General features: G+C 34.6%; 1 protein-coding gene across 1 annotated transcript; it reads left to right on the top strand.

The window, feature by feature from the left end:
* Window positions 1-7,269: 7,269 nt before the first annotated feature.
* LOC113688326 (uncharacterized) lies at window positions 7,270-11,350 on the top strand. The gene is made up of 4 exons (XM_027206130.2): window positions 7,270-8,213; window positions 8,457-8,528; window positions 8,615-10,624; window positions 10,699-11,350. The coding sequence occupies exons 1-4, from the start codon at window positions 7,370-7,372 to the stop codon at window positions 11,034-11,036; spliced, it is 3,264 nt and encodes a 1,087-aa protein (XP_027061931.1). The 5' UTR covers window positions 7,270-7,369; the 3' UTR covers window positions 11,037-11,350.
* Window positions 11,351-19,316: the final 7,966 nt, after the last annotated feature.

Here is a 19,316-nt window from a genome sequence, read left to right as displayed (position 1 = left end):
GAAAAGATTCTTGTTCCTAAAGTACCACATCTCAATACAATTGGTGCATTAATGTATTTTCCTAATTATACAAAATTAAATATAACATTTGTTGTGAATCTATTAACTAGATTTAGTTCCTCTCCTACAAGATGAGATTGCAATGGTATAAAACATATTTTTTTTACTATTTCCAAGAAACAATTGATCTTAGTTTTTTTTATTCATATAATTGCTGGTGTTGGATATTTATCTGACCCACATGAAGTAAGGTCTCAAATAGACTATCTACTTACTTGTTGTGGTATACCTGTTTCATGATGATCTACAAAACAATCAATAGTTGCCATTTCTTCAGATCATACTGAAATAGTAGTAATTCATGAGACTAATAGAGAATGTGTAGGGTCAAAATCAATGACCCACTGTATTTGGAAGAATTATGGGTTATCTATTGAGAAGAAAACTTGTATAGATCAACTAAAAGATGAATATGTTAAAGGAGATAGGATGAAATATATTTGACCAAAATTCTTCTTTACTCATAATTTGCAAAAGAATGGTGGAATTGATATGCAACAAATCCACTCAAGTGCTAATCTAATAAATTTATTTACCAAAATATTGCCGATTGTAATATTTGAGAAATTTGTAAGAAAGATTGGTATGTGTCGGTTTAAAGATCTCAAATGACGTTTACAATAGGGGGAGTTATCCTTCACAAGGGTTTTTTTTTTCCACCAGGTTTTTTCTTATTAAGATTTTAACGAGTCATATTCTTTGTGTATTGAACATCCAAGGGGAGTGTTATAAAATTAATGAAGTGATAAGAGTGGATGTTCATTAATCTTCCCAAAATATACATTGGAATATTCATCCCTCTACATTGTTCATTGGTAGATTCATGTATTTACTTGTAGTTCATTATAAAACTACTAAATTAATGTACTTGAAGTGCTAAATTCATGTATTGATATTAATGTTGGTACATGTAATTTTGATTTTCTATCACCTATAATTAGGGGTCATCCCCAACCTCATTTGTAACCTATTATAACCTATGGAACATCGGATATTAGAAGTGAATAATAGAAACATTTTTCACTATTTTCTTGTCTCGACTCTATTCTCTTTATGTTTAACTTTTCGTATAGTATATATTTTATTAGTTTCACAACAAAGACGATGAATTTCATTGCAAGAATTATTTTGTTAAATTGTCTTTCTAATGGATTTTGTGATTTTTATGAGAATTCATATTTTATTGCTAAGAAGGTTTGGAGATCTTTGTAGAAAAAGTATGACACAGAAAAGGCAGGTGCAAAGAAATATGTTGCAAGTCGCTTTTCAAATGGTGGATTGAAAATTAGTGGCAGCTGAAACTCATGAACGTCAAATGATTGTACTATGATTCATACATTAAATCATTGGGGATAATTCATGAAAATACACCTCCTTACTCACCATCTTCCAATGGGATAGCAGAAGGGAAAATTAGAACCTTAATTGATTTGGCTAATACTATGCGTGTAAGTTCTAACACACCTTCTAACCCTTGAGTGAAGGAATCCTGACTGCTTGTTATTATGTTTTAAATAGAATACATCATAAAAATACTACAACATTTACGAAAATAATTTTCTTACTTTTTAAGCTTTTGGAAAATAAAGTTACATAATCTCAGGACCGCAAAACAATGACAAGTGTAGCCAGGAGATAATGCATGTGCAGTTCCCTTGTCACTCTATTTCTTTACTTTTGATTGGCTCTTGTAAATTTATCTTTTGTTGAACTAAAATATTGTATGGATTGGAAAAAAATTTCTCGCATCAAATGTGGCATTAAACTTCCTTATGTTATTAGTCATTGAAGTTTTATTGTAAAAATGGAATTTATTCATGGAATTTAACTATGCAATTCATTTGGATTAGGTAATAAAATTTTTAAGCGTGACTTTGTAAGTTGAACAAGTCAATGCAAGAAACTGAATTACATAAAATAATTGTTTGAGAATGATTCTTAAGAATCATGTCAAATAATCTTATGCTGCTGCCACAACCAATTTTATTTTAGTTAGAGATGCGTATAGGTTTGATCTACTGAAGGATGGAAATTTGAGTTCGGGGAGAGTTGGTAGATCCCATTAGTTATTTGCTTCTAATCTTGACTTTGTAACGCGCAGTTATAAAACTCGTACCATTAGCATTGATCAAGATATTACAAAGTTTTCAAAACTACTTTGAACAATTAATAGCAAATTATTTTAAAATTTATATATGGTGTTTGTAATTTATATTATTAACAGATCAAGAAATTATAATCTACATAATAGAAAATGTTCAGGGTAGGAAAGGTGATTGATTATAAACATAAGTAAACATATATAACTTTCCTACTTTATATAAGTATAAAAATTAAGGATAACAAAAGTGGTGATTGATTGTTGTTAACAAACATAGTAAATATTGTAAAATATGATCAAAATTAAAACATTAAGAACATAAATTCAGTAACAAAGTGGGTACGTGATTGATCGTTGTTAATAAAAATAGTACACCTAAAACATGAAAAAGGTTTAGAATTAGTTGTTGAATTAATCTTATATACACTATTAGTATATACACTATCACTATTAAATATAGGATTAATTTTCTATACACTAGTAGTGTATACACTTTTTATGTCATGTATCCAATGGTGAAAATGTATACACTATCAGTGTATATAAGGTTTACTTTTAAATATATGACATATGTGTAAAATTTAAATTTGAAATTCAAAATTTGTTTACGTGTCACCCATCCAACCGTGATAGTGTATATACTGACAGTGTATATAAAATTTATTCTTAAATGTTATTAATAAAAATAAAACAATTTAAATCTAATCAAATAAATTAAGGCAATGTGTATACGTGGCAAAAACATAACATGTCCACTTGGCAGAACATGACAATAACCAACTCAACAACACACTATACCGGGCATTGAAAATAGTGAGTGCGTTTGGATATGTAATGTTTGCAATAATATTTGACATAATATTTACCACTCCTTCAAATTATGAAAGATAACGAAAATAATATTTGGCAAGTCAGAAATGGAAAATGCAACATTTGACTAAATGTAATACTGACGAGGACAGAACTTCAAGAATCGAGGAGCAAAGATGCGGTACGTGGCCATTGTAGGAGGAATGCTTCTTAGGTGGAATTTCATCTTGGGTCCGATTGCCTGTGTCTCCTTGGATGTAAGCCTGAAATAGTTGTGGGTGGCCTAATTTGACAGTTGTAAGTATAAACGGTCAAGGTGATAATGAAACAACTTCTATTTATATAGAATGCTTGAAATGCTTCAAGACATCGGAGATAAATGCATTTTCCGAAGAAAGTAACTACCAATTCAAGTGACAAAAACAAGCAATAGCTGAATTTATTTCACTTATCCTACATCTCCTACTATATGAATTTAATAACTTCCTAAACAACCTCTCATCCATATAGAAAGAGTTAATAATAGCATGCATTTTCTCGTAAACTCCACCGTACCCCTCATCTGTTTTTATGCTTACTTCGTCGTCTAACACACATGCAGCATGTTGGCCAGAAAACGTAGGAACTTTTTGGAAAAAAAAATGACTTTCCAAATAAGGTGTCTTTTCATGGCTTGTTAGATTAGTGCAAGTTACAAAAAACTTAGCTTTTTACTATTTGTTCAATATAGGGCCTGCAAAAGCTTCCCCACCACCCCTCCCTCTTCCTCTGCCTCTGTCGCGACCTGAGTTTTGCACATGAGTTTTGCAGCAACAAAAATTATTTTTTTTCCAATGTTGCATCTCCCTCTCTTCTCCTTATCTTGCAGGCAGAATAAGCAGCAACAGCCGAGTGTAATTTTTTTTTTTCAATTTTCCTTCTCCCCAAGCTACGGGAGGGGAAAGGTGGTGGGGAAAGGCAGAGGGGAGGGGGAAGGGATAAAGAAAAAAAAAAGAAAAAAGAGATTTTGGAAACCAACATATCGGTCAAAGGGGGAGGGGAGGGAGAGAAAAAAAAAAGAAGAGGAAGGCGGCAAAAGTTGGCCGGAATAGTTACCGGCGCCGGAAGCGGTGGTGGAGTTGGTGGCCGGTTGGGTGGGAGAGGAAAAAGAAGAAAAGTTGAAGGGAAAGTTTTTGTGTATTATTTTGAAGTGTGTAAGTAAAAAACTTTGATAAGTTTTTTGGGATTCCTGTAGCAAAAGTTATTAAAAAACTAGTAGCTAAAAAACTTGACCAAAAACTTCACTTCCAAACAAGCCCATAGTTAGCAAAGCGAACTTGTTGGCCTCCACAATGCACAATGTGCACTGTGGCCCCATGCAAAGCAGCATGGGTCGGACCTTTTCACTATTGAAACATTAATTGGGCCAACAAAATTGGCCCAATAGAGTATCGAAATTACGGTTTTATCATTGGAGAAGAGGAAATCTACAGTTGAATAGAGGACGGAAACTATTGGTGATTCACATAAAGGTTATGCACTAAAATAACGTGATATAAATTGGAATGTGTGATGACACATTTGCTCGTTGTTGTGTCGAAAAATGGCGAGTCTAAGTGCGAAGCGATATTCTGCTACGATTCGAAGAAGGAGGTTGTTCAGCAGCACAGCTAGCAATGGGAGTGCAGGGCCAATGTTGCGAAGACGTGCGAGGCTGTTCGTGCGCGGTAGGAAGCTCCCTTTTGGACAGACGGGCATTATGGATGAGACCTTCGACCCTGACAAAGGCGTGTCCTGTGATACGGTGTGGCACGATTACATTAAGCTCCCGGAACTGGATTAAGGATCCTGACATAGATATGGCAACAAGTGCAAAGTGACTTCTATCAACATCGATGGAAGTGTGTTGATAGGCAGGAATCCTGCCTTAATAGATGATGGAACTGCAACCCAATGTGGTAGCACAATTGATGGCATATTAGGCCTTTTTATCGTGCTAGACTGTGAACCCAATGACCAGCGTAAACCCATGTTTCAAGATGTGTTCGGTGAGGTCATGGGAAATCGCAGATCCAAAGTGGACCTGCACATTCACAATGATATGCTTACCTGATTCGCATGCGGATGCGAGAGAAGATCGGTGTGAGGGACTTTAATCAGGGGAGTAGGATATCCGTAGATAGGTACATCACATTTTTTGGAAAGAATAAATTCCTGACTAAATTCAAGGATTATGGAGCTTTAACAGATGGACGTTACAGTAACATCAAGGAGAATGCACTGATGATATATATATTGTGGGAGAGTATATTCGAGAATCCCGTTACTGTAAATATTAACACCCTGATGATGTACTATCATTAGTAAAATTACGTTTTGATACTGACTGAACTTATTCATTTGTGCAACTTAATTCTCTAATTAAGTTGGAAAACATCGATTATAATGTACAAAATGATAATTAACCGACAACTAATTTATATCACGATAACTACCCCCATTACATGGGCAAGCGCAGCAAAACATAAAGAAATACATCATCGGGCCACCATTCTGCCCAATAGACTAATTAAATTGGAGGTTTAACCCGGAATTTGAAGTTGGGCTGATCATGGGCCTTGGTAGTTGACATGACTGTTGATATTGGTCGTGGTCCAACTGCTCCACTGAAAAATTCTAGCCGGCGTTGCTCTGGAGGTCTACCTACCATACCGATAGACTTGGGTCAGATCCACTGTCTAACTTGAAAATGAAGGTCATCATTTATATAATCATAATTGGTCTCTCAAGTCAAAAAATAAATTGTGATCCATAACTAAATGGCATTTTTATTATTTGTGACTTAAAATTGTATTTTTTTTTTTATGACTACCACTAGTTTCATGTCATAAGATTTAAGTTTTCTTGTGACCTGCAACTATGTGACGAGTCATGAAAAGTAAATTTCTTGCAGTGACTAAGTTGTTTAGAATTAAATATGCAAGTTAGTAGCTTTGCAATTTGATGGAAGGGGAGCATCAGAGAACTCAAAACAAAAAGAACTCGAAACAAATGGCCTTTTGCTTCAAAACTACAGGTCCCGAGGTACTGTTAAAGATTCCTTATGTTTTATAAGAGGGACTTTTAAGACTTGAAATTCTAAGATGTGACTCTACTGGGCCAAAGTGTTCCGTTGATTTTGAGTCAAGATCAGAATGTGAATTCAACGACCGCATTTGCAAAGAATGTGAACTCAACTAGGCGTGCGAGTGTTGTAGTTTTAGCATTGACTTGCTTGACTTTTGGTCAATAATTTGGATAGTGAATTAGTATTTATTTAAATTTATTTGCTTATACCATCAACATATTTTTTAATTATTTTTTTTATTTCATATATATCACATCAAAAAATTATTACAGTATTTTTTTCAAAAAATTATCCAAAATAATCTACTATCCAAACACACTTTGCATATTCTTTGTGCAAGAAAACGGAGTGCTAATGTTAACTTCTTAGACTTGGAATTCATAGTACAATTCCAGGTTTTGTGAAAGAAAACTCCCATAAATGTAATCAGCAAGAAAATTAATATTAGTCCCATAGGACTGAAGGCGTTAACAAGATAGTGGTGCACCATTTGCCATCTCTACTGCACTTAATCATGGAGAAAACTTTGCTGCCATTTCCTTCAGGTACTTGTCTTGCTGTATTCCCAACCAAGAAGAAAGCAATAAACCAATGCACCAATGGCAGGATCAAAATTCTTTCTTAAACGCTTAATTCAAAACAAGTTGGTTTGTGTTTGATAAATAGCGACCCATTTCAATCAATAAAAACAATTTGCTTATATAACTTGGTTTAATTTTTTTCACAGGGCAAGAAATAGAAAATGACATTCAATTGTATGAATATGCGGTCTCAAACTTCTTAAACATGGAATTCATGGTACGATGGCAGGTTTGACTAAGGGAAAATTCCCAGAAATGTAAATCAGTAAGCAAATTTAATATTAATGCCAAAAGGACAGAAGCTGTTCATAAAATATGTATGAAATTATTAAGCCAAGCTAGTGCAATTGGTTACTGGTATTTTGTTTGGTTAATATAGTGGGACCACGTAGAGTTCAATTCCAAGTTGTACTAGTAGTAGTCAGGTCATGATATATATATATATATATATATATATATATATATATATGTGTGTGTGTGTGTATGTGTGTAAGGGCCGAAAGATATCAGTCAAATAGTACAAATCCGTGGCCTCTTTGTTTGTATTTTGGCTTTTTATAAGTAGTAATCTCTGTGGTACTTTTCATTGTGTGTAGCCAGAATCTAGCTTGATCAATAGAAAAATCCCTTTGCCTCTTTGATCATTTACCTTGAATATTTGGGTCCATCAAAATAGTGGTACATCACTTGCCGTCTCCATTTCACTTAATCATGGAGAAAATTTTCAATCATTTCCTTCAGGGACTCTTCTTGCTGTATTTTGTTTCAGCTTCCTCAGCCATGACCACAACCAATATTACCACTGATCAAGATGCTCTTCTTGCGTTGAGAGCTCGCATCACCTCACAGGGCCCTCATCAAATCCTGTTGAAAAACTGGTCTGTTTCTTCCCCTGTATGTCAGTGGGTAGGAGTCACTTGCGGCTCTCGTCACCGTCGAGTAATTGCCTTGGATCTTTCCAATATGAGTCTTAGCGGCATCATACCATCACAGCTGGGAAATATGTCATTTCTGGTTTCCCTTAACCTGAGCAGAAATAATTTCCATGGAGAACTGCAGCATGAATTTGCTCGGTTACGCCGGTTGAGAGTGCTTGATTTAGATGTCAACAATCTCAATGGAGAGTTTCCTGAGTGGTTTGGTTCCTTACATCAACTTCGACTGTTGTCTCTGAATAACAACAGTTTCACTGGCTTCATCTCAACTTCCTTGGCTAACGTTTCTACGCTAGAAAAGTTAAGTCTGTCATTCAATTATCTCCAGGGAAGTATTCCAACAGAGATTTTCAAAATTTCCTCGCTGGAATTGATTTTCTTCCAGGGTAATAGCTTATCTGGTAGCGTTCCAGATGATATGTGTCGCCATCTTCGGAGACTCAAGTGGATTGACCTGTCACGGAACAAGTTAAATGGCCAAATACCATCAAGCATATATAACTGCTCACAACTTCAAGTGCTGAGCCTTTCTGTGAATCACTTCACTGGATTCATACCAAGAGAAATTGGCACTTTGAAGGCACTTGAGCGGCTGTATCTATACAGGAACAGTTTAGAAGGTAACATCCTATTTCTGCATGAGCGAAATAATATGAATTATTCCCCCCGCCCCCAAGCAATATATATAAATATATATATATACACGCACACTAATAAAAAAACAGTAGTTTAAGTAACTGTCCTAATAAAAGTTTTAAGGAGCAAACTCTTTAAAGGAATGAACTCTTTATATTCCCTTCCAAATTTAGATGGAATATGTGAATCGTCCTTAACATCTCTATATATTATACTTTTTTTTTCAGGTGAAATTCCAAAAGAAATGGGTAATTTAACTGTGCTAAAAATACTTGGCGTTGGTGGCAACCACATAACAGGTAGACTAGGTGATGCTAATTTAGAACCATTCAAAAGTCTTCATATAGAATTTTGTTGTGCTAATGATGGTAACACAATTTGGTAGGTGCAATACCCCAAGAGATCAGCAAGCTATGCAATTTGGAAGAACTCTACTTGACGTTGAATAACATAACTGGTTTCATTCCGATGCAGGTATTTAATCTGTCACAGATAAGAATTCTCTCTCTTACAGGAAACCAACTTTCAGGCAATCTTCCGTCAAGGATGGATAATGGGCTCCCAAATGTAGAAGAGTTTTTACTCAACAGCAACAATTTAGGTGGACCAATACCAGATTCAATCTCAAATTGTTCTAAACTCAAAATATTAGAACTTTCTGTTAACAATTTTACTGGTCCCATTCCACATTACTTTGGGGATCTAAGACACCTAGAATTCCTAGATCTTTCAGGCAACAATTTAATGAGTGACTACTCTTCATCCAATACACAGTTGGGATGGATCAATTCCTTGGCAAATTGCAAACATTTGACAGTACTCGGAGTGGCTGACAATCCAATTACTGGTTTTCTTCCAAATTCTATTGGCAATCTTTCAACTTTGCTTGAACAGCTTTATGCATACAAATGCAACATACGAGGCAGCATTCCAGATGAAATTGGCAATTTGAGTAGCCTGACCACTTTAAGTCTGTACAGTAATCAGTTAAGTGGGATGCTGCCAAATACCATAAAAAACTTGGAAAAGCTTCAACAGATAGACCTTCACGACAACAAGTTGAGCAAAACCTCCCTTGAGTATCTATGCGTTTGGCAAAACTTGGGTGGATTGTTTTTGGGAGAAAATCAAATTTCGGGATCTATTCCAGAGTGCATTGGAAATGTTACTTCTTTGAGATTTCTTTCCCTAGATTCCAACAAACTAAACTCTAGTCTGCCTATCACTGTATGGAACCTGAAAGACTTGTTGGTGCTTAACCTCTCCAGAAACTACCTGAGTGGAACTTTACCTCCCGAGATTAGGAACTTAAAGGCAGCAATTTTGATTGATTTGTCAATCAATGAGATTTCAGGTGGTATTCCTAGCTCCATCGGTGATATGGTGAACTTGCAGAACCTTTTATTGGCATACAACAGATTGGAAGGATCAATTCCAGTGTCAATTGGCACGACTTTGAGCTTGGAATTGTTGGATCTTTCACACAATCATCTCACAGGTACGATTCCAATGTCATTGGAGAACCTTCGGTATCTTGTACACTTCAATGTGTCTTACAACAATTTAAGTGGCGAAATACCGTCCAAGGGCCCTTTTACAAACTTCACTGGAGAATCCTTCATTTCAAATGAAGCACTCTGTGGAGCACCTAGGTTCCACGTTCCCACATGCCCAGGTATTTCAGGTGGCCGATTGAGGACCATAAAGCTGCGGAGAACTATATCTGTTGCACTTGGAGCATTTATATCAGTTGCGCTTGCCATATTCCTGGGATTCATGTATTTCAGACGCACAAAGAAAGAACAAGTTGCCAGTGAAGGAGTTCTACCGTCAGTAGCAACACAGGAAAGAATCTCGTATTATAAACTTTTGCAAGCAACTGACGGGTATGATGAGAGCAATCTGTTGGGCACAGGAAGTTTTGGATCAGTTTATAAAGGCACCCTTGATGATGGGAGGATTGTTGCTGTTAAAGTGTTTAAACTGCAACAAGAAGGAGCATTCAATAGTTTCGATGCAGAATGTGAAGTATTGCGTAGCCTTCGTCATCGAAATCTGACGAAAGTCATTAGCAGCTGCTCAAACGAAGACTTCAAAGCATTAGTGCTTGAGTTTATGCCCAACGGAAGTCTTGAGAAATGGTTGTATTCCCATAACTATTTTCTCGAAATCAAGCAGAGATTAGACATATTGATTGATGTGGCATGTGCACTGCAATATCTCCACTACGGTCTTTCGACACCAGTGGTTCATTGTGATGTGAAGCCCAGTAATGTCCTACTTGATCAAGATATGGTTGCCCATGTGACTGATTTTGGTGTTGCAAAGTTGCTGGGGCATGAGGACAGCTTTACATACACCAAAACATTAGCCACACTTGGCTATCTTGCTCCAGGTAAAGCTTCTTCTAGTATAGCTACTCTGGTTTTTTGCCTTGTAGTTATTCTTACTGTTTTTTTTTGCTTGTAGAGTATGGACTGGAAGGACAAGTATCAACAAAATGCGATGTTTACAGTTTTGGAATCATGATTATGGAAGTCTTTACAAGAAAAAGTCCCAATGACAAAATGTTTGGCGAAAATTTGAGCCTGAAGAGTTGGGTGAGTGATTCTATGCCAGATGGACTGGTTCGTGTTGTAGATGCCAATCTTCTGAAGCCCAATCATGAAAAGTTGGACTGCATTTCATCAATCATGAAAGTGGCTTTGAATTGCACAACAGAATCTCCAAGGGAGAGAAGCAATGTGCATGAAGTTCTTGCAGATTTGAAGAAGATAAAAATTCAGCTACTGCCATGTTCAAATTAAAAGGAGGTCCATGTGCTTCAAAAATTACTAGTTCCAAAAGAATACATCGTGCATGACCAAGAGTCACCAGCTGTATTCTCTTTCAGCTTTGGACCAGTGGAGCCACCTCTTGGAAATTCATAGTACCCAAATACATAGTAAACCACCATTTGGAATTGCAACATTTTTAGACCAGTGGAGCCACATCTTGGAAATTCATAGTAAACCACCATTTGGAATTGCAACATTTCCACATTCAGATTGATAGGCTTAATTACTGATTTGCTGTCATCTAATAATTGAATCAATGAGACAATTAAGCATATTTGAATCAATGACTTGCAAGTGGTGACTTTTGGTCTTGCACGTACGTGCTCTTTGGGCAAGAAAATGAAGTGCCAATGAAATTGTGTGTATGTGTAGTCTCAAACTTCTTGCACTTGGAATTCATAGTAACATCATTTTCCATCTCTGTTCATGGAGAAAATTTACTTCAAGGACGACTCGTGTTGCTGTGTTCTCTTTCAGCTTTCTTAGCCATGACCCTGGCCAAATTCTGCTAAACAACTGGCCTGCAGTTTCTTCCCCCTCCCCCAAGGTGTTAGTGGGTGGGAATTTTGTCAAGTAATTGCTTTGTATCTTTCCAATATGAGGCTTAGTGGCATCATATCACCACAGCTGAGGAATTGAACATGTAAAAATTTACTCGTTTACGCGGATTCAGGGGGCTTGACTTAGACGTCAACAGTCTCAATGGAGCATTTCTCAAACAGCGACTTCAAAGTCAAAATCGTGACCTAAAAGAGTGACTTTGAAGTCGCCCTCTCAAATACCGAAATTCTACTCTAGGAAGAATTCAAAAAATTTACACTACTTTTGAAATTTCAAATAAGAATTGGATTATTTGGGTAAATAACCTAGAGCAGTGGAAGATAGCCAAATCAATTTGATAAGGACATGCGACGAATGCAGTTAGTTTTTGGTGCAAAACTGCAAATGGTAACTTCAAGCCTTACAAGGGGGATTTTTAGAGTCAAACCAAAGACCTCATAATCACTAGTTAATGTTTCTACCACAAAGTCCAGCCAACTTTTGTTTGTGTGTGAAATGGATATACAACTTGAATAAAAGTTGTTCAAATTAATGAAGCCCTAAATTTTAGGCCTTTTTCAGAAATCCGATCTATTTTAACTCTTGATTGTTTGCTTTAGTGTTCTCTAGACATCTAAACTTTGTGACTAGTCTGTGCTTTTTTCCTTGGGATTTAGTTCTGAAAAGAAAATGATACGAAATAATAAGGCATACTATAAGATGGTACAATCTACTATTAATCATCATGCAAGGGAAACAATATATTGCATCACTGTAAATTCAAAGCAATCGAAGAGGGATGTGAATTAATTGATCAAGATTTTTAAAAATTTAAACAATTAAAATCTTATTTTGGCTTGGATGTACTACTTCTAACCAAAGAATAAGAAGTCATTCCTACTACTAAAGTTTTTATTTTATTTACTTTTTTTAAACTTTTACCACAGGAAAAGGACAATTACCGAGTAATTTACCTATTTTTGTTCTTGAGGTGCCATGATGAAGTAATTCGTGTAACATTAGTCTTATGAAGTATATGTCCCTTCCCCATTGTAAAGTTTGGAATCTCCATTTGAAATTAAAAAAAAAAGAAAGAAAAATAAGTCATATTTTGTAATTGTTGTGGTATTTGTTTATAATTTCAATATGATTAGAACTCTTGAAGAGTTATCAAAAGTTGACAAATTTTTAAAGATAGAATTTGAGGTCAAAGATATTGGAAGAACAAAAGTTTGCCTTGGTTTGCAAATTCAGCATTTGGAAGATAATAACTTTTGTTACTAATCTGCTTATGCCTAGAAGGTAGTAAAGTAGATTTATGTGGATGAAACACATCTATTAAGTACCCAATGGTCATCAATCACTTGATCCTATTAAGAATTTTTTTAGACCAAGAGAGGAAGATGAAAGTCCTAAAGTACGACATCTCGGTGCAATTGGTGTATCAATGTATTTTGCTAATTATACAAAATTAAATATATCATTTGTTGTGAATCTATTAATTAGATTTAGTTCCACTCCTACAAGATGAGATTGCAATCGTATAAAACATATTTTTTCACTATTTTCAAGAAACAATTGATCTTAGTTTGTTTTATTCATATAATTCTTGACCTGAATTGCTTGGCTATGCTGGTGTTAGATATTTATTTGACCCACATGAAATAAGGTCTCAAACGGGCTATCTACTTACATGTTGTAGTGTACAAAACAATCAATAGCTGCCATTTCTTTATGTCATACTGAAATAATAGCAATTCATGGGACTAATAGAGAACGTGTAGGGTCAAAATCAATGACCCACTGTATCTGGAAGAATTGTGGGTTATCTATTGAGAAAGAAAGTTTGTATAGATCAACTAAAAGATGAATATGTTAAAGGAGATAGGTGAAACATATTTGACCAAAATTCTTCTTTACTCATAATTTGCAAAAAAAAATGGTGGAATTGACTAATGCTATGCGTGTAAGTTCTAACACATCTTCTAATCCTTGAGTGAAGGAATCCTGACTGCTTGTTATTATGTTTTAAATAGAATACATCATAAAAATACTACAACATTTAGGAAAATAATTTTCTTACTTTGTAAAGCTTTTGGAAAATAAAGTTACATAATCCCAGGACCGCAAAACAATGATAAGTGTAGCCAGGAGATAATGCATGTGCAGTTCCCTTGTCACTCTATTTCTTTACTTTTGATTGGTTCTTGCAAATTTATCTTTTGTTGAACTAAAATATTGTATGGATTGGAAAAAAAATTTCTCGCATCAAAAGTGGCATTAAACTTCCTTATGTTATTAGTCATTGAAGTTTTATTGTAAAAATGGAATTTATTCATGGAATTTAACTATGCAATTCATTTGGATTAGGAAATAAAAATTTAAGTGTGACTTTGTAAGTTGAACAAGTCAATGCAAGAAACTGAATTACATGAAATAATTGTTTGAGAATTATTCTTGAGAATAATGTCAAATAATCTTATGCTGCTGCCCCAAGCAATTTTATTTTAGTTAGAGATGCCTATAGGCTTGATCTACTGAAGGATGGAAATTCGAGTTCGGGGCAGAGTTGGTAGATCCCATTAGTTATTTGCTTCCAATGTTGACTTTGTAACGCGCAGTTATAAAAATTCGTACCATTAGCATTGATCAAGCTATTACAAAGTTTTCAAAACTAATTTGAACAATTAATAGCAAATTATTTTCAAATTTATATATGGTGTTTGTAATTTATATTATTAACAGATCAAGAAATTATAATCTACATACTAGAAAATGTTCAGAGTAGGAAAGGTGATTGATTATAAACATAAGTAAACATATATAACTTTCCTACTTTATATAAGTATAAAAATTAAGGAAAACAAAAGTGGTGATTGATTGTTGTTAACAAAAATAGCAAATATTGTAAAATATAACCAAAATTAAACACATTAAGAGCATAAATTAAGTAACAAAGTGGGTGATTGATCGTTGTTAATAAAAATAGTACACCTAAAACATGGAAAAAGTTTAGAATTAGTTGTTGAATTAATCTTATATACACTATTACCATTAAATATAGAATTAATTTTCTATACACAGGCAGTGTATACACTTTCATCATTGGATACATGACACATAATTTGAATTTAAATTTGAAACTCAATTTTTGCTTATATGTCATATATCCAACCGTGATAGTGTATACACAGTCAGTGTATATAAGATTTACTATTAAATATATGACATATGTGTAAAATTTAAATTTGAAATTCAAAATTTGTTTATGTGTCACCCATTCAACCGTGATAGTGTATACACTGACAATATATATAAAATTTACTCTTAGTTGTTATTAATAAAAATAAAACAATTTAAATCTAATCAAATAAATTAAGGCAGTGTGTATACATGGCAAAAACATAACATGTCCACTTGGCAAAACATGACAATAACCAACTCAACAACATACTATACCGGGCATTGAAAATAGTTTTATATTATATATACTAGGAGGTTATTGGCTGTGCTAAGCACAGCCTAGGCCCCTATAATCTGTTGTCATATCCAAACTTTTTACATGTTTGAAGAGGGTTGTTGACCTGCTGGGTTTGGTAGCATAGACGGCTGGAATTGGACTTGCTGAGGATAAATGGGCCGAATTTGTGCTCAGTAGAGCCGTGTGGTAGAGAGAAAGGAGGAAAAGGGTTAAACGGCAATTTGGGAAAGAAACAGTGCAATGGCAAAAGAAGGAAAAGAAATAGAAGGCTTGAAGAGGGGTGTTAACCTGCTGGGTTTGGTAGCAAAATCTCCTCTTCTCCGTTTCTTCCACTCAGATAGCCGAATATGAACTTACAAAAGATGCTACTGTTCTACCAATTTCTGAACAAAGCATTGTACTTTCTTTCGGTTAGAACCACAAAAACCCTCCACATGCACGTGATTGCACTTGCCCCAAGAATCAGCTTCTTTTAGGGATTGTACTTGGTTTGAATTTACCAGTGAAGTCTTCCTTTTTTCTGCTGCTACGCAGTGATTCAACGGCAATTTGAGAAAAAAACAGTGCAATGGCAAAAGAAGGAAGAGAAATAGAAGGCTTCGGACAAGAGAAGCTTTAGATTCAAACAATTTGCAAGAAACATTTTACCCTGCCATTCCTTAAAAAAACAAATGCATATATTTTTTGTCATTCAAAAATTATTGCATTCATTTGCTCAACAAAAAATTTTTTTGTCAAAATAAAAGACAAATGTTCACATATCAATAAATTAAAATAAATTTTATTCGAAAGTGTATATTCTATTAGTTGACTATTTCATTTTTGCATTTATAACAAATTGGAACCAATTTCTTTTCTTTTTTTTTATCATTTTCCCACTTTGAAGATATCTTTTTCTTTTCCTCCGAGTTCAAAAATAGCCAAGGTTTGATTAAGAAAGTTTAAATATTTTTTTAGCATGTAGATTAAAATAATAAAATTCTTGCTATCAGATTTGGATATTTCTTTTAATTTTTGAAAATGTGACAATTTTTCTATCATTTTTTGACGGCTACAAAAATAGCAAAAGTTATATTAACAACGTAGCAAAAAAATAAAAATATATATAAACTTTCAAAAAAACGAATAGAATTCTATGATTTTTAATAAAGTCAAGTTAATCTGTGAAATATAAGTTTAAATGATATTTCAAATCGTAATAAATATAAATTCAAATAATGATAATGATAATAATATTATAATTGGATTACATCTGTCCAAGACCTAGAGCTTGAAATCAATTTTAAATATTTCTTTTTGTTTTTGAAAATACGATGATCTGAAAAATACTCTCTCAAATTGACATCATAATAAATATAAATTGAAATAATGATGATAATAATAATAATTTGTAATTGAATTACATCTATCAAAAGCTTACAAATTGAAAAATCCAATAAAAATAATTGGACCTCATACTTGAATGCCAAGGCCAGACCAAATTTGGTCATTGTGCAATGCAGTCCAATCTATCTATCTACCGTTGCCTATAAAAAGAAAAGGAAAGAATGAAAGCTCAAAAACTCACCAAGAGTGCCATGTGTCAATGAGACAGCATGCTACAGTAATAGTGCAATGGCAAAAGAAGGCAAAAGAAGGAAAAGAAATAGAAGGCTTCGGACAAGAGAAGCTTTATAGATTTAGACAATTTGCAAGAAATATTTTACCTTGCCACTTGTCAGATAATTAAGAAGCCATCTGGCAAGAGGAAAGGAAAACACTAAACCTGGCTCTTTTCTTATATACAAGGTAGATTCTTACGAACCATACATAGTTCCCCTAGGCCCCACTTCACCAACGAATGGCCCGAAGAAGATTTCAAGAAAGAAAAACATTGTTGAGAATGCAACAAATGACATCAAACATCAAATAAGTAAACACCCACGCCTTGGAGCAAACACTGGCAACCTAAGAAGCTGGAGTATCTGAGCCATATCATGTGGTAGAACAAGGATTCCTTTTTGTTGGAAAAACAACATTAAAGTTCAATTGTATCATTTCTTGATCGAGTTAGAAACCAGTATCAGAACAAGAGGGAAGTTTTTTTGCTTGTGTGGATGCTATGCTCTGTGGGGAACTTACTGCAGTGTTGGATAAATTTCCACTAATGTCTATAAAATTTCCAAAAAAAGTTAGTGTTGTCATCACTCGTTACATTGTTTGGATTGTTATTTTTTGAAATTTTTGTGAAAAAAATGTATCATAGTGATTTAATGTATATAAGATAAAAAGATGCTTGAAAAATGTGTTAACAAAAAATGCAGGAACTTTTTGAAAAAAAAAAAAGAGTTTCCAAACAAGGTGTCTTTTCATGGCTTGTTAGATTAGTGCGAGTTACAAAAAACTTAGCTCTTTACTATTTGTTCTATATAGTTAGCGAAGCGAACTTTTTGGCCCCCATAATGCGCAATGTGCACCACGGCCCCCATGCAAAGCAGCGTGGGCCGGTCCTTTTCACTATTCACACATTAATTGGGATCGAAATTATGGTTTTATCATTGGAGAAGAGAAAATCTACAGTTGAAGAGAGGACGAAAACTGTTAGTGATTCACACAAAGGTTGTGCACTAAAATAACGTGATATAAATTGGAATGTGTGATGACACATTTGCTCGTCGTTTTGCCGAAAAATGGCGAGTCGAAGTGCGAAGAGATATTTTGCTACGATTCGAAAAAGGAGGCTGTTCAGCAGCACAGCTAGCAATGGGAGTGCAGGGCCAATGTTAGGAAGACGTGCGAGACTGTTCGTGCGCAGCAGGAAGCGCCCTTCTGCATAGACGGACATTATGGATGAGACCTTCGACCCTGACAAAGGCGTGGCCTGTGATACGATGTGGCACGATTACATTAAGCTCCCGGAACTGGACATAGATATGGCAACAAGTGCAAAGTGACTTCTATCAACGTCGATGGAAGCGTGTTGATAGGCAGGAATCCTGCCTTAATGGATGATGGAACTGATGATATATATATTGTGGGAGAGTGTATTCGAGAATCCCGTTGCTGTAAATATTAACACCCCCCCCCCCCATGATGTACTATCATTAGTAAAATTACGTTTGGATACTGACTGAACTTATTCATTTGTGCAACTTAATTCTCTAATTAAGTTGGAAAACATCGATTATAATGTACAAAATGATAATTAACCGACAACTAATTTGCAATTAAATATGCAAGTTAGTAGCTTTGCAATTTGATGGAAGGGGAGTATCAGAGAACTCAAAACAAGAGGCCTTTTGCTTCAAAACTACAGGTCCCGAGGAACTGTTAAAGATTCCTTATGTTTTATAAGAGGGACTTTTAAGACTTGAAATTCTAAGATGTGACTCTACTGGGCCAAAGTGTTCCGTTGATTTTGAGTCAAGATCAGAAGGGTTAAAAAAAATGTGAATTCAACGACCGCATTTGCAAAGAATGTGAATTCAACTAGGCGTGCGAGTGTTGTAGTTTTAGCATTGACTTGCTTGACTTTTGGTCAATAATTTGGATAGTGAATTAGTATTTATTTAAATTTATTTGCTTATATCATCAACATATTTTTCAATTACTTTTTTATTTTATATATATCATATCAAAAAATTATTACAGTATTTTTTTCAAAAAATTATCCAAAATAATCTACTATCCAAACACACTTTGCATATTCTTTGTGCAAGAAAACGGAGTGCTAATGTTAACTTCTTAGACTTGGAATTCATAGTACAATTCCAGGTTTTGTGAAAGAAAACTCCCATAAATGTAATCAGCAAGAAAATTAATATTAGTCCCATAGGACTGAAGGCGTTAACAAGATAGTGGTGCACCATTTGCCATCTCTACTGCACTTAATCATGGAGAAAACTTTGCTGCCATTTCCTTCAGGTACTTGTCTTGCTGTATTCCCAACCAAGAAGAAAGCAATAAACCAATGCACCAATGGCAGGATCAAAATTCTTTCTTAAACGCTTAATTCAAAACAAGTTGGTTTGTGTTTGATAAATAGCGACCCATTTCAATCAATAAAAACAATTTGCTTATATAACTTGGTTTAATTTTTTTCACAGGGCAAGAAATAGAAAATGACATTCAATTGTATGAATATGCGGTCTCAAACTTCTTAAACATGGAATTCATGGTACGATGGCAGGTTTGACTAAGGGAAAATTCCCAGAAATGTAAATCAGTAAGCAAATTTAATATTAATGCCA

Source organism: Coffea arabica, chromosome 5e (assembly GCF_036785885.1).
Source record: "Coffea arabica cultivar ET-39 chromosome 5e, Coffea Arabica ET-39 HiFi, whole genome shotgun sequence".
Lineage (NCBI taxonomy): Eukaryota > Viridiplantae > Streptophyta > Magnoliopsida > Gentianales > Rubiaceae > Coffea > Coffea arabica.
The sequence above is the reverse complement of the archived record's forward strand: the minus strand, read 5'-3'. Positions and strand labels throughout refer to the sequence as shown.

What these genes read in the sequence shown, in the direction of transcription:
- LOC113688326 (XM_027206130.2), top strand. Translation starts at nt 7,370, where the DNA reads ATGGAGAAAATTTTCAATCATTTCCTTCAGGGACTCTTCTTGCTGTAT. An exon ending in TGGTGGCAACCACATAACAG is followed by an intron (nt 8,529 to 8,614) that starts GTAGACTAGGTG and finishes ACAATTTGGTAG; the next exon opens with GTGCAATACCCCAAGAGATC. An exon ending in ACTTGGCTATCTTGCTCCAG is followed by an intron (nt 10,625 to 10,698) that starts GTAAAGCTTCTT and finishes TTTTGCTTGTAG; the next exon opens with AGTATGGACTGGAAGGACAA.